Below are 17089 nucleotides of genomic sequence, written 5' to 3' on the forward strand. Positions count from 1 at the left end.
TTTAAGAATGCATAAATAATGGTTCTCTAACACATCTGAAATTACGCAACCTGAACTCTGACTGCCCTTAGTGATAGTATCATAAGTCAACCCTGAAGATTTTAAAGAATACATATAATATGGAGTGACATTATTTCATCTAATCTACCTGCAAGTTGATAAAATGATATCCAGATGATAACGGCACATACCATGAGTTTGCCAGCAAAGAGAGTAAGTGCCATGACCCCAAAGTCTAGCAATGACCAGGACATGGAATCAGAGGGTATACATCCATTGGCCCAAAAGGCTCAGAGTCTGCCATCAGGGCTCCAATGAACATGAGGCTGGCAGGCAGAAGCCCATTGAACTGGATCTCAAAGCAGTGGATCCTATGTAACCAGAGCTAGGACTTTCACCAGTCCAACCATGCAATGAGGTGGCAATGGAGGGAAGCAGCAGCATTAGCCTTCAGGTCAGAGGGCTGACCCATTCTCCAGCAAAGTGACACAGAACAAGGCAAAGGCTCGAAAAAGGTCTCAGTTCACCTCCAGCTCTACTTGCAGCAGGTTGCTCACAAGTAACTGTCCTTGGTGCCACAACAAACAACCTAACTTGCTACCTTGCCCCATGAGCTCCTCCTTGGGACCATAACAGAACAATGACAATCAATAACCAAACCTCCAAAACCTGAAGACTAGTGATGTGGCAACTATTTCTGTTGCTGCTCCGTATATTCGGGGAGAGTGACAAGGCATTAATCAGGGCATGGGATATCTTGTTTGATAAATGATTCCACAAACAAATAATCTTCATTACAGTTGACAGAGAAATGCTGCCAATATCCACACTCATTACCTTTATTATTGCTGACATCTTTGATTAGGAAGAATCTCTGCAGCTGTTGTGTGGGAATACTAACTAGAAACCTATTGCACTGAGTCAGGGAGGTATAAAGATAAGCTGAAGCGCCACAAAACTAAGGCTTGCCCTCAGATTCTAAGCTACGGTTGTCGCCCATGTGTGAAGCAACAACTTAGGCAGAGGGAGGCAAAGCCTGGCTTGGGCATTGGTCTCACTTGTCATCTCCAGCCCCGTAGCTGCCAAACATTTCCAAAGGGGACGCTGCCACTGCCACGGTGGGAAGCAAAATATGGGGCCATAACCGCTGCCACTATTCCATTTTCAAATTCTTCACCAAGGGACCATTTATTTATTTCATAAAAATTATATACCCCTTGACTGGAAAAAACCCACCACAAATCAGTTTACAAAAAGCATAAAAAGGATAAAAACAGTGATAAGCTAAAAACAGATTAAAACATCCATCCACAAAGATATGCCAAATCCACACCAAAGGCCGTTATCACTTGCATAGAGGATGAAGAAGACTACTCTGAGTAAAAGTTAGTTGACCACAACACTTCACTTGAGAGTAAGTTCCACTCTATTTCAATCTGGCTTTATTTGCAATAATATGTTTAAGAATAAATACTTGTTGGTGTCACAGAATACACCATAACAAATGCAGCATAACAAAATAAACACACACACAAAAACACAATCCTTGGGATTTTCCAAAGTCTCCAGAAGCCACTTGAATAGATTATCTTTTTGAAAATCACTATTCCCGTTTTTGACTTCTCCACAAAACCATAATGCATTTCTCTAAACTAGACAGAAAATAGTATTTCTTTAATTTAAGAAAGTTTAAGATTTAGAAACCAACCTGCTGCTTTGCTAACTGCCAATAAGGCAGAAATAAAGGGGAATAGCTGACCCATTAAAAATATGGTCTGAAAAATCTTGTTGTGCTTTACTTGTCCTGATAACGGCAGCAGGTTAAAGTGGCTGAGGACCCATAATGGGCTCTTATATTATATTTACAACTTTCCATAAAAAGCGTGGTTTAAAAAGCACAGCGGTATAATGTATAAAGCCTATTACAGACGTTAAGCATAACTACTTTATGGTAATTAAAAGACATAAGAAAATGATTAATGTTTTGAGGCTATTAAAGTGTATCAAATGAAAAGCTATTATGACTCATTGTCTAAGCTTATGCCTTATATTGGCCAATTACTCTGATAGATCCAATTTGCACTGATATGTACTCTTAGCAGGGCTGACACTGATAGCAATTTTGATGCTTAATATAAGCTCTACACAACACAGTGTGGTCAATCCAATCTAATCCAGAAATCTGAAAGGAGTTTGGGCTTTATAACATAGCTGGAGGTTTGAACTGGGATCAACACAATATATTTTTGACTAAATAATGTATCTTTGGGACTGAAGGTTTCATAAAGTTTAAAAAACAATTGTTAAACTGGGACAGGGCCACTTCTCTAGGGGAGGAAGGATCAGTCCTTTGTACTATTTTCCCAATCTAAACAGCTCCCTGAAGTTGCTATTTACCTTGAGGATGAAAACATGCAAGTACAAATGTAGCTTAAAGGAATAGGAAAAGATAGATAAAAAATTATTTCAGCTGCAGCTAACCTAACCTAATGCACTGCCACTACCACTGGATAAGGGGTACTGAAATTTACTCCTAAATAGAAATCCATGCAATTCCTGGACTAAATTTTGATCATTACTATACAGGTTTAACACACAAGTAATCCAATTTTATAGCAGTGAGATTTTCTACAAGCTTAGCTGGGATCCTGAAAAAAACTGGTAAATAAGCAGCCTGTTTAATTTCAGCCTTAACTGTGTTTTCAGATGTACAGAAAGCTGGTACAACATGAATCATGGGATAATTGGTCAGCTAAACAACCTGGGATTGTTTGTGATCCTCTCATCCTTTCAGACACAAAAAATATTGAATATCTACGTAAAACAGTAGATATAAATATAAAGCAGTTTATGCCAGTCTGAGGCAGTGGATTTCCTCATGTTTAAAAGGATAGTGAAAGAACAATTAATAGTGGTTGGTTTGGGTTATTTGACTCTATGAAAGGAGCTAAACTAACCTCACCTGTAGAGGTCCAACTGGCACATAGCTGTTTTGAAGAGAGCAAGTCTCTCCTTACTAACTTCAAATTCCTATGACCAAACTGCAAATGTGTTTCTTCCAAGTCTGGTCATAGCTGCTCCTATGTTCTGTACAGGATTTGTATTTTCTCTGTGTGCTTCTCAAGAGGCAATGGTTTGGATCCTGATTCCCTCTCCCCCCCTCCCCCGCCCTATTTGTGAAGCGGCTGTTGATCCAGGAGAAGATTGTGACAGTGGAAGCGGGAAAGGTGATTTTTCACTGATCCCCTCTTCCTCTCAAAGCCACTGAATGTCACTTACCATGCTGTTTGGGGTATGGGGGTTTGTGAGCGTGTCTCTCAAACCTTTGGGGCATATTGGGGTGGGGATACAGGGAGCAGTGAGAATGATGAAAATCAACTCCTTCCACCTGCCACCATTGGAAGCACAGTACTATTCCTAAGCTCTCGGGATCCAAGCCAGGAGCATTAATTTATAGGCTGCTTTCATTGTAATAGGGATAAACTGTTAATTTTCTCCTCATTATAATGTTAAACCAAACTGTCAGTCTTCATCAGTCTAACAATCTGTCTATAGCTCCATCTTTCTACAGCAGTTTAATTCCCAAAAAATAGGTCTGAGATCATTTTTGTTCATTAAAACAACAACAACTAGGGGACAATATTGCTTCATCTGTCTTCGGTTAGCAGGAGTTATTTATTTACTATTGACATTAATAGTGACAATGATCTACTAAGTGTCTGCATTTTGATAAGCATTGTACAGAGATTAAAACAAAAACGGGATTACAGTTTAACAGGCACAGCACAAAAGGAAAAAGTGGTGAGGAGGGAAAAAGAAAACAAACAACTTGTCCAATGTTACATAATTTTCTTATGGTGGCCAGCTAGAATGAAGACGATTCAGAGAGGGGAGAGTGACGCTAAATGCCTTCTGGTCTCCCTGCTAAGCGGATAATGTTATGCTGACTAAATGAACATGCAAGGTGTTGTTTCAATTAATCTGATGCAGCAATTCAATACTGCCAGCCTGAGAGGCTGAAAGAACTGGCCTCCTGACCCTACAGGTGTCTGACTTAATTCTTTTATTTTTATTGGTAGGGCAGTATTTGCAGGCACAGTCCTATACATGCTTAAATGGGAAGAAATTCACAGAATTCAGTCATAATTTTTGAATAGGTTTTCATAGGATTATGCTGTTAAGTCTCTTGAAATATTTTACATGTTCTAAATGCTTCTTGCCAAGTAATTCCTCAATACTGTTTTGGCATGATCCTAAATACAAATTATCAGTTTACAACATATTCTTATCCCATTGTTGTGTTAATGATGGTATACTTGTTACTAATAACATGGAATACAGTGCTTTGAGTGGGTGTTATGGGTGGAAAATGAAAAATAAGAAGAGTGAGGACTCAATAACATGGGCTATATTTCCAGACTGGAGTAAATAATCCCATTTCATAATCCTAGATTCCTGTTGCTTTGAGGTTAATTGTTGTTCTCTTTGACATCTGGTGGGAATCATGGGAGAGGTCAAGAGCAGATACAGGGGGAGGGGTATACCTGGAAGAAAGGTTTCAGAAAATAGCATATGATCCAGTCTTCCCAGGGTGGTAGTTTCAATGGGAACATGCTTCAGGCATGAGGTTTACTGCACATTGATAAGTGAGTGTAGAATGCATCATGAAAACCAACATTCCCTTCTACACAAGCTTCTATGCCAGTTGTGGGCAGGTCCAGGAGCCAAACCTCACTCAACCCTTTTTATCCTCCAGCCAGGCAAGCAAGAAGCATGAGCAGAGCTCAATAGCACATTATAGCCAGGCAAAAACACTCAAGGAGAGTGTATATCAGGGCGGAGGAAGAAGTGTGGCTGGACACAGTCCCAATGGCCAAGTAGAGAAGCCTAGAGGGCTGCATGTGGCCCCCACATGTGAGGTTCCTCATCTCTGATGTACAAAGTTGGGTGCAGACCTGAATAGTTAATGGGCTTGTCTCTGGAATAGGCTTCCTGACAGTGTTTCACAAACTGCAACCCTGCAGTGCATCTGGGGGTGCTCTCATCTGGGTAATGGCTGGCAAGCTCCAGACTGAACAACCATTTTCACTTCTGTGGACGTTCACTTTCTGCAGATTTACTGTCTTCTTTCTTCTTTGGCGATCACCCACAGCCAAGTAAAATTGTCTTCCATAAACAAGGTTTTAACAGTGGGTCCGTAAGTGGTTGTGGAGGCCAATTCTGGATCCACACGTCCTTCCACAATGGGGACATGGGTTTCCGGGCGGGAGTTGATCACGCTGAGGGTTTGCCAAGTGTTTCTTCCTCTTAGCACGCTTCTCCCTTTCGTCCTGAGTTTGAGGGTCTTCAAAGCCCATGACACCTTGGGTAAAGGCTGTTCTCCAATTGGAGCGCTCACAGGCCAGTGTTTCCCAGTTGCTGGAGAAGACAACTGGGGCAAGACTGGGTTGGTGCCTTCAGAATTTTGTTCTGTTTCCAGCTGGAATTTAAGTGCATTTTTACCAGCTGGATAACAAAAAAATAACAACCTTTATTTGTATGCCTGCTTACAAGATGGGCAATGTATGTCAACTATCCACTGGAGTTGTTAAGAGAGCAAAGAGAGAAAAGGTCACCTTAGTCACCTTTTCTGCTTCTTTGAAATACACTGAGGACTGGGGTTTGGCTCAATGAAAGCAAATGCAGTTTATTTCTAAGCTGTCGCTGTTGTGGAATGGCACTGGTTTGAGGGGCACTCCACAAGCAGACTAACTGTAATTGGCAATCCATTTCTTCATTTCCTTTGTACAACCAACCCTGACAAATTAATCGCAATCAAATGCTGGCTGCAGTAAGGGGCAACGTATGCAGCATGGAAGAAAAATGAGGTCTCTGGCTGGCCTGACAGCCCAATCTTTCAGTTCACCCCATTATAGTGAACAAGGGGACTTTGGTGTGCCTGTCACCAGTACCACCCATAAAGAAACTGTCCACTTCCAAACCTAAGGTTTAGCTGAGTTGATAAAGGGTATTGAATGCTACTTCACTACCTCGTTAATCAGCTTGGGGACTGAGGATCCAATGTATTAGGATCCTGATGAGGAAGCAGCACTGCGAACTGGCTTTACAAGATCGAGGAGGATAATATCAACTAAATGAAACAACGAAGACCGATTTCACACTGGATTTCATGTGAATTGGAAAACGTTATTGGTTTTGGAGAGGGCCAGAAATGTTATTAACTGTAGTAGTTAACCAAGGTTTTAGTTAAGGAAATTGTTTCTCAAACTCGTCTTTTGATCGGGAAATTGTTAATCATGAAATAAATATTTCACTTCTTTTGAACAGTATGTTTTAAACACTAGGTAAATGTTTCAAATGGAAAGTAAGGAAAGCCGGCTGTTTATTCAGTATTTATTTTCCATCCTAGGCAAAGGGCTCAGGGAGTGATGCACAATCTCTTTCTCTCTCATTTATCCTCACCTGCTGAGGAAAGAGAGTGGAAAGATAGTAACTTACTTTGGCTCCCTGGCTGTTATCTGTTGTGTATATTGTATCTGTACTGGAATAAAAAGTGTACAAAGAGGAGCTGCCCTAAGTTAGAAATAATTCAAATTGTTCAAAACAGCAGGCAATACTCTTAGGACACAGGATATTGTAATGTTATTTCACATCAGGCGTCACTGAATATGAAAAACTAGCTAAGCCAGTGCTGTAGAAAGGTGTTTTTTAAAAAATAAATAAATAAATCATAGCCGTCTCCTTGATTTCTTTATGCAGCAGTCAAGCATTCCCTTGCAGTCACAGGAGAGCTATACCACAAGCTTCTTCTTTTAGGGAAGCTTTTAATGTTTGATGTATTACAGCATTTTAATGTTTTTTTGGAAGCTGCCCAGAGTGGCTGGGGAAGCCCAGCCAGATGGGCAGAGTATAAATAAATTATTATTATTATTATTATTATTATTATTATTATTATTATTCCTAGCCTTCCTCATATGATTTTCCTTCTTCAATAATACAATGAAGAGTGAACATCCTGAAATTCATTTGTGGACAATCTGAAATGAAAGCACATAGAAAGGAGACTATAAAAAATTTGTGAGGAGTTAAATGAAGAGCACACAAAAGCATCCCACTTAACAAGAAAATGCACATTTGTGGGAGTTTTTCCACCAAAAATAATCTTAAAAGCACTTTCTTCGGATTCTTTGAATTTCTTTCTTTTCTTTTTAAAAGAAAAGTCCCATCTTCTAGTCCCATATTGTATCAAACCCTTTTGATCAGTAAGATACTTTACCATTTTGAATGCCTCCTCCCTCATCACAAACCTGTGGGGCTATTGATTCCCATGCTGTGAGATGGGGTGAAAGGTCGGACTTGAATCCAGACCCTCCGTTCATTGTTTATCCATTGACTATACCGGCTTTCAAAATTAATTCACTCAAGAGTGGCAAAAGCCACATTTCGTTCCTGTCACTGAATTTCATTTGCTGCCGATACATTAGCTTTCTTGGATGTTACATCTCCAGACAAAAGAAAGGGGGAAAGGTTCACAGTAGTCAATAGCAGACAGTACATTAAACAGGTGCTGAAGAGATAAAGTCAGAATCCACTTCCAGGGTTGAAATGCCCTGTCATTAGCGCAAGCAAAACCCATGGACGTGGAGGTTGAAGAAGCAGCTACAGTGCACCATCTCAATCTGGTTCCTGGCTAGGGAACAGTATCAGCCATTCATGAGAGAGAGCCATGTGGAGTCTCATTCTTTGGTTGCACTCATCCAGTGATATAGCAGCTTTCCTATCTAGCATACTGATAGCAAAATAACCGAGCGTGATGACACACTGGTTCTTCCAGTTTTAGAACAGGAAGAGAAGAAAAATAAAGATGCCTTGTTTTGTCTGTCTTTGTATATTAACATTAAAAAGTGCTGCAGCAATCCTCCGTTGGAGCCGAGAGTTAGAGTTCGACCAGAGAGACGTAACACTGGCCCCACTGCCCAACAAACTCCCTGTCTGAACTGGTGGAGGTAGTTTTGGCAGTGGTGTAGGAGTGCCCCCAAACAACTTCAACCAACACACTAAGGCCTCCTTATGTGGTTTGTCTCAAGACATCATGGCCACATTGACAACCATGAGACTGTACATTGTGGGCCCAGTGCATACTTAACATGGTATTTGACGTGGGTGGCGCTGTGGGTTAAACCACAGAGCTAGGACTTGCCGGCAGTTTGAATCCCCGCAACGGGGTGAGCTCCTGTTGCTCGGTCCCTGCTCCTGCCAACCTAGCAGTTCAAAAGCACGTCAAAGTGCAAATAGATAAATAGGTACCGCTGCAGCGGGAAGGTAAACGGCGTTTCAGTGCACTGCTCTGGTTCACCAGAAGCTGCTTAGTCATGCTGGCCACATGACCCGGAAGCTGTCTGCGGACAAATGCCGGCTCCCTCGGCCAATAAAGCGAGATGAGCGCCGCAACCCCAGAGTGGGTCACGACTGGACCTAATGGTCAGGGGTCCCTTTACCTTTACATTGGTAGTGGTCAAGTAGTGGGGGCAGGGTCCAGTAACCCTGTTGTCATGGATGGACGACAACCTGGTGAGGTTTGGACGGATGGTGACTAGTCCTCCCTGCTGAATTGATACTGGATCCAAGAGTACAAGATAGGCGCTGTCATGTGAGGCCTAGGTGGCTCAAAGAGTTTAACAAGAGGTGTCATTGGCCTGGCATCAGTAACATCCTCACACAGCAACATCTGATTGGCTATGTGGTGCGATAATGGTCACTATGTGATCCCTGATGGGTTGACGAAGAAGCCTGTGCAAGGACTTATGCTTGCACAATGCAGCTTTCTTCCCCTCCTCTTCCACACCCCCAAAAATTGGCTCAGGGGTGGGCAGAACCCCCAGAACAACATGCTTAAGCAGAAGCACGGAGTAATCCATCTGGCAAACTGAAATGGTTATCCAGATAGAATGAATGCCTTAGCATGGCATTTAATTCCTTCCTATACTTTAAAAAGTTTTTTTAAAATAAAACTGTACATGCAGAAAGTAACGTTTCTTCATGAATATTTCCACCTCCCAGGGGGAAATATATATAAAAAAAAATATTGGTGCAGCATTAACCAGAACGTCTACACAAAGTAGAAAAGATAAAATGTAGTACTGTGGATTTTGAGATTTAGTCTCAAATTACGTTGAAACAATAGATCTATTTGTTGAGTGGACATCACAAATTTACAGCACATGTACATTTCATAATACAAGACAGCAAGAACAAGAGGGCAGTGCCCATCAAGGCACTGAGCTTAATACCTTTAATCCTCCTTCTGGAGTCAGTATGTCTGCTAAATATATCCTACTAATGCTAATTTTAGATGGCTGAGTGTTAATCAATGGACACCCTGGTAATAATTTCTAAGCATGTAGAATGTATTCCAGAGAGAAATGGACTGAAGGAACAGTTTGAACATGGGTAGCATGCCATTTAAAATAAGATCTCTGTTAAATAATGTATATGACAAATTCTTAGACAGAGTAGCTAATTAGATTGCTGAAATACTTTGAATATCCTAATGGACTCTAAGCAGCTGCTGCTCTATTTACTAAGAACTTTAAAAAAACCACCAGTCAATATTTTAATCATTTTGTAATGACAATTCCATAGAAACTCTTTGAACTGGTTTCTCATATGGACACCATACTGTTCTTTATGCAAATTGGCATCCATCATGACCTTTATGAACAGACCCTGTGACTGCACAAACTGTGTGCATGTTGCCTCTATCTGTACACATGTGCCAATTGTGCAAGTTTGTTCTTGGCTACAGACAATAGATAAGGGGGAGGCAGTTTAACCACAGTCCCGGATTTGGAAGACACCCTAAGCCAAACCTTGGTTTAGCTGTCATACTATACTGAGCTAAAAGGACCAGGGAGGAGCAAAGACTACGATCCACGTAGTCCTGATAAGGCATAGTTTTGTTTACCAAGATGTGTGAACACAGCCTGTGTGTGTACACTGTGAACACACTACAGTTAGTTCACAAGGTCTAGTAAACACATGGAGGCCAGGAACAAGGCTAGAGGGGACAATCCTTACTCTTCTTCCTTGTGCTTTGTATTCCAACACAAGGAAAGAGATGCGTTGGAGCTGGGGACCGGTGGGGGACAGGAGGAGAGATGGAGATATGCACACACATCTTCCAAGCCATTGGGAGTGACTCAATTTCTCTGCAGATGATCTCAGATAATTCCTAGCTATTCTAAGGCAAACTGCCATATAGTGCTCGTTACAGGTGGACAGGCTATGAAAAAGGCAATCAGATCTGAATCTGCACAGAATAATAGAATTTTCGAGATGAAAGGGACCCCAAGGGAAATTTAACTCTACAATGCAAGAATCTCAGGTAAAGCATCCATGACAGATCCAACCTCTCCTTAAAAACCTCCAAGGAAGGAGAGTCCACCACTTTCTGAGGAGCCTGTTCTGCTGTTGATCAGCTCTTACTGTCAGAAAGTTCTCCCTGATATTTAGTTGGAATCTCCTTTCTTATAACTTGAATCCATTGTTTTGGGTCCTACCCTTGATTATCTAATAATAATAATAATAATTTATTATTTGTACCCCGCCCATCTGGCTGGGCCTCCCCAGCCGCTATGGGCGGCTTCCAACAAAGATGAAAAGTACACTAAAATGTCACATATTAAAAACTTCCCTGAACAGGGCTGCCTTCAGATGTCTTCTGAATGTCAGGTAGTTGTTTATCGCTTTGACATCTGATGGGAGGGCGTTCCACAGGGCGGGCGCCACTACCGAGAAGGCGCTCTGCCTGGTTCCCTGTAACTTGGCCTCTCGCAGTGAGGGAACCGCCAGAAGGCCCTCGGAGCTGGACCTCAGTGTCCGGGCAGAACGATGGGGGAGGAGACGCTCCTTCAGATATACTGGACCGAGGCCGTTTAGGGCTTTAAAGGTCAGCACCAACACTTTGAATTGTGCTCGGAAACGCACTGGGAGCCAATGTAGGTCTTTCAAGACTGGTGTTATATGGTCTCGGCGGCCGCTCCCAGTCACCAGTCTAGCTGCCGCGTTCTGGATTAGTTGTAGTTTCCGGGTCACCTTCAAAGGTAGCCCCACGTAGAGCGCATTGCAGTAGTCCAAGCGGGAGATAACCAGAGCATGCACCACTCTGGCGAGACAGTCTGCAGGCAGATAGGGTCTCAGCCTACGTACCAGATGGAGCTGGTAAACAGCTGCCCTGGACACAGATTTGACCTGTGCCTCCATGGACAGCTGTGAGTCCAAAATGACTCCCAGGCTGCGCACCTGGTCCTTCAGGGGCACAGTTACCCCATTCAGGACCAGGGAATCCTCCACACCTGCCCGCCTCCTGTCCCCCAAAAACAGTACTTCTGTCTTGTCAGGATTCAACCTCAATCTGTTAGCCGCCATCCATCCTCCAACCGCCTCCAGACACTCTCACAGGACCTTCACCGCCTTCACTGGTTCTGATTTAAAAGAGAGGTAGAGCTGGGTATCATCCGCATACTGATGAACACCCAGCCCAAACCTCCTGATGATCTCTCCCAGTGGCTGCATGTAGATGTTGAAAAGCATGGGGGAAAGGACAGAACCCTGAGGCACCCCACAAGTGAGAGCCCAGGGGTCTGAACACTCATCCCCCACCACCACTTTCTGAACACGGCCCAGGAGGAAGGAGCGGAAACACTGTATGACAGTGCCCCCAACTCCCAGCCCCTCAAGACGGTCTAGAAGGATGTTATGGTCGATGGTATCAAACGCCGCTGAGAGATCCAGCAGAACTAGGAAACAGCTCTCACCTCTGTCCCTAGCCCGCCGGAGATCATCAACCAGAGCGACCAAGGCAGTTTCAGTCCCATGATGAGGCCTGAATCCCGACTGGAAAGGATCCAAATGGTCCGCTTCTTCCAGGCGTGCCTGGAGTTGTTCAGCAACCACTCGCTCAATCACCTTGCCCAAGAATGGAAGATTTGAGACTGGGCGATAATTGGCCATCGTGGCCGCATCTAAAGATGGTTTTTTAAGAAGCGGTTTAATAACCGCCTCTTTCAGCGGGTCTGGGAAGGCTCCCTCACGGAGGGAAGCATTCACCACCCCACGAAGCCCATCGCCCAGTCCTTCCCGGCTAGCTTTTATAAGCCAGGATGGGCAAGGATCCAGGAGACAGGTGGTTGGTCACTTTCTTCTGCACACATTCTAGCTTGTCAATAGCCTTCTTAAACTGTGATGCCAGCCCAGAACTGGACACCATACTCCAGTTGAGGTCTGACCAAGGCAGAACAAAGCAGTACTATTACTAGACTTCTGTTGATGCAGCTCAGAATAGCATTAAACCACATCTATGATCAACCAGAAAATATACTTCATTTCTGACACATTTTATTTTCTGTTAAATTTGGCTGTCACAAAAACAACCTGCAATTTTCTTTGCATTTCACTTCACAACAGATTCCATGAATCATGGCTGTCCTGCTTTCCTATGATAATGACAAAAATATGCATCATGATAGAAAACACCGCTGTGTTTTATATCATTAGCCACCTCCAATTATAAATAATCTTATCAGGATCTAGATTGGAAGATAAAAAAAATCAGTTATGTCCGCAAAGCGCAGTTGTATTCAGGCAATACAGATATGATCAGAAGCAAAAAGAGGAGAAAGAAACTCAGGTTTGATACTAGAAGAGAAAATATATAATTAATTCAACTGAGAAATGCTTGAATTCATGTGTAGCTCACCATCAAAACTCCCTCTGAATATAAGGCACTATGTGTCTGTGGAAATTCATACCAACTACAACACTTTCATTTCATTGTTTATCACATGAATACCCAGTGCTTTTTTTCTAAAAAGTTGTTTAGGGGTACTCTCATTTTACCTACTCATATTGAAATACTGCCCCTCAGTGAGGCAAACTTAGATTCACAAAATGTTTAGGGGTACACATACTCCTGTGTTCCCCTCCCCCACAGAAAAAAAGCACTGTGTATACCTGACACAAGCTTTTACCCCTTGCCAGTTCTGACTGGTCAATATTCACTCTTCCAAAGCACCCAGCTTGTGGAAACATAACAATTTCTGCCAGTCTATGGTCTAAGAATTCCAATATTTATTTGTTTAGATTCTTATAGATTCTCAAACTTTTACAGTGGTGCCCCGCAAGACGAATGCCTCGCAAGACGAAAAACTCGCTAGACGAAAGGGTTTTCCGTTTTTCAAGGTGCTTTGCAAGACGAATTTCCCTATGGGCTTGCTTCGCAAGAAGAAAACGTCTTGCGAGTTTGCTTCCTTTTTCGTAAAACCGTTAATACCCGGGGAATCTGCACTCCGCAAGACGAAAAAATCGCAAGACGAAGCGACTCGCGGAATGAATTATTTTTGTCTTGCGAGGCACCACTGTATTGGCATACGTACTAGATTCCAGTAGGGTTCAATACAAACAAAACCACACACCAAAAAACCCCTACCATACACTCTGCATTTAGCACTTAAGTTAGTGTTGTATAGCATTCACAAATTCTCATTGTGTGTTGCGGAAACATGGCTACTGTCTCCATCTTGCCTACATCCTGAGAAAACATTTGTTTGTTTGTTTGTTTCCTGCATTTCTCCAAGGAGATCAAGTTGGTGAACATGGTTCTCACCTTTCTCATTTAATCTCCACAACAACCATGTGAGGTAGGTTAGTCTGAGAGGCAGTGATTGGCCCAATATGAACACATGATGCCTCAACTGCCTACTCTGACTGGCAGTGGCTTTCTAAGGTCTCAAGCAGAGGTCTTTCCTAGCCCTGCTGTCTGTTATCCTATGAGGTGGAGAGACAAGGAATTGTATGCAAAACACGAGTCATGGCCCACAGTACCACACAAGGCTCTATTCCCACAATACTATAGCACTACTTCCAATACATCATTTACACAGAACCCTGCAGCATCTGTTATCTTCAGCCCTGCACCCACCGTGGGAATGGCATTTCTATGGAAGCCAATCAAACTCTCTTATTCATGTAATATTAAGCTGCGTAGCTGTTTGCAAACCCAGATCAATTCTCTGTTGGGTCCTTGGGCCATAGCCTGTAATTTGATAGCACAACACAGCCCACTAGGCATTGCAGAACAAATTTTTAATAATACTGAATATGTAAAACCCATGCAACATCTACTAGAACACGCTCCAGCAAAGCCAAAAACAAAACAAAACACCCTTGTTAAAACCAAAGTCGACTATTTGTCATGAAGAAATATAGCTTGAACAGAAACTTTATAATGGGTTTTACATACCATAAATTCCTGTTGAAATACACGGGAACGCCTGCAAGACAAAAACCAAGATGTAAATTAGAATTTTACTTTATTTTTGCCTCAGAATCACTTATTACACAGAATCATTTAGTATGAGGAAACCACAAACTGCTTTGTGTAAAGAAATCCCTACCTCTATGTTGGCAGGGCCTGATGAAATGCCCCCCAGAGTGCTAACAGAACTAGTTCAGGAGATCAGAAAGCTGCTCACAATTTTCTTTGTGAACTCAATGGAGAACAGATAAGGTCCTGCAGCACTTTGGAGAACGCTAAACATATAGTGCCTTGCCAAATGTGAAAAGAGGGAGGACCCAGGGATTTTTAAAAAAACAACAACAGCAACAACAATAAAAGTGACTTACATAATGTAGACGCTATTAGAACAATTGCAATGTGATCAATCTGCAAGCATCTAGAGGAAACTGGAATGACCACCTGAAGACAGCATAGATTTGTTCAGAACAAAGAACAAAGTACTCTCTTTCTTTGATAGGGTAATACATTTAATAGATAACAAAGCAGAGATATATCTTGACTTCAGAAAATGTTTCATGGGAAATTCTCATAAGAGAAGCTGAGCAGTTTGTACTCTGCTCTTCCTTCTCCTAATACAGCAGTCAAAATAACTTGTTGGGGGGTTGGAATGCATGCTGGCGCCATCCATAGTGTGACTGTCCTGATCAACTCCTCCCCCAGACCTTTAAACACTGGATGGAAGGAAGCTCAAAAGGGGAAAACCATGCACACTAGGCTTTCCATGCGATAAAAAGGTAAAGGTACCCCTGCCCGTACGGGCCAGTCTTGACAGACTCTGGGGTTGTGCGCCCATCTCACTTAAGAGGCCAGGGGCCAGCGCTGTCCGGAGACACTTCCGGGTCACGTGGCCAGCGTGACATCGCTGCTCTGGCCAGAGCCAGAGCCAGAGCCAGAGCTGCACACGGAAACGCCGTTTACCTTCCCGCTGGTAAGCGGTCCCTATTTATCTACTTGCACCTGGAGGTGCTTTCGAACTGCTAGGTTGGCAGGCGCTGGGACCGAGCAGCGGGAGCGCACCCCGCCGCAGGGATTCGAACCGCCGACCTTTCGATCGGCAAGCCCTAGGCGCTGAGGCTTTAACCCATGCGATAAGAGAGGCCAAAAAGTTCCCAATCCTATGCTAAACTCCCAGTGCTGGGATCTATGGGAACTGCAGCAACATTGTTCTGTTTAAGCTCCTGAGTTTGTTTTTTTAAAGGCATTGAGGAGCTGGAGTCTTTAAATGTCCCTGGCACAACTTCTTAATGCCTCTGGATTGTTTATAAAAGCATACAATCATACCTTGGAAATCAAACGGAATCTGTTCTGGAAGTCCATTTGACTTCCAAAATGTTCAGAAACCAAAGCGCAGCTTCTGGTTGGCTACAGGAAGCTCCTACAGCCAATCGCAAGCCATAGAAGCCCCGCCGGACGTTAGGCTTCCAAAAATAGTTCACAAACCGGAACACTCACTTCCGTGTTTGTGGTGTTCAGGAGCCAAAACATTTGAGAACTAAGCTGTTTGAAGACCAAGGTATGACTGTGCAACATTTTACTGACAAAACATAGCCACGAAAGGATTTTCAGACCCTTTAGAAGCACATGGTACAGAGCTGCATTTGACTTATAGCATTATTCTCATAATCCAAACTGCCTTGTAGGTATCTGCAGGTCTTCCACATTAGGCCAAACCTTTGCTCCTATCTCACCAGCAAAACTCTAGATTGGACAAGGCAGGACTCTGAACGACTTTTTACATCTGACCTTGCTGCAAACGCATAAACATGAAATGTTGTGCTAATGGATACCTTAAGTATGCATTAGCACAGCAATCATCTTTGTTTTTGCAAATTGAGTCTCACTTTTATCCCCCAAACCCAAATCCCCTCCAGCTGCATTAACTATACTTCAGCAAAACATGTCTCTCCTGCATCAGACTCTACAGCCACAGCAGGCGCTGTGACCTTCCAACAGCTTGACCTCATCCCCCAAAGGTGCACCTCTTCATCATCTCCCAAGACAGACAGATGCCAACCAACTCAAACAGTAGAATAAAAGAGGTCTCACTGAGAGCAACAGTCCTTCATATTCATGACACACTCATTCTCCAAGTGTGTGTTCTTATGACACCAGCTATACACCAGATGGAGGCATGCAGGAAACCCTGAGTTTGGAAGAATGATACAAAAAAACCCATTAAAAAACTAAGGAGACTGAGCATGTTCGGTTGCCATGGAGTACATGACTGATGGTGGAAGGAAAGAGAAAACTGGGGAAAGTGGAGTGGAAATTAATGGAATATCTCAGATGAAGACATGGCTGGCTGGCATTATGAAAAGGAGCACTCGGCACTGCAATGTTTTGTCACAGATTCCATTTGTTAACAAAATGGAGGGGAGGATGACATATCATGAAGCAGATTTCTGGAGGTATCTACTCTGATATAAATTATTTGGGCGTAGGAAGTGGAAAGTACAAAACTACAGAGGGCACAACTGAAAGATACATATAGCAAACTCCTCGCAGCACAGCATATTCATATTTCTCAAAGAAGAAATGGTTTAGAGGCAGTAAAACAAAGAATCAAATAAAGGAATTCTTTGCACAGAAAAAGATTAGAGACTATACAGATTGAAGTTCAACAATCTGAAGGCAAGTAATATATTGCTTGAACCTCGTTACAAAAACTGTGGAATTTCAGATTCTATTGGGCGCTATATTTTCAGAACAACAGGAAACGAACACAGTGCAATT

At 42.8% G+C, this 17089-nt stretch overlaps 1 protein-coding gene across 4 annotated transcripts in view; it reads right to left on the reverse strand.

Moving 5' to 3' along the window:
- The window catches only part of MACROD2 (mono-ADP ribosylhydrolase 2), a 992621-nt gene that overhangs the window by 395138 nt on the left and 580394 nt on the right, over window positions 1–17089 (reverse strand). For all 4 annotated transcript variants that reach the window (XM_079969959.1, XM_079969958.1, XM_079969957.1 and 1 more), the window contains exon 7: window positions 14300–14330. In XM_079969959.1, coding sequence (XP_079826085.1) covers window positions 14300–14330 — 31 coding nt within the window. The remainder of the gene's footprint in view (window positions 1–14299; window positions 14331–17089) is intronic.

The sequence above is a fragment of the Podarcis cretensis genome (genome assembly GCF_951804945.1).
Source record: "Podarcis cretensis genome assembly, chromosome: 3".
NCBI lineage: Eukaryota > Metazoa > Chordata > Lepidosauria > Squamata > Lacertidae > Podarcis > Podarcis cretensis.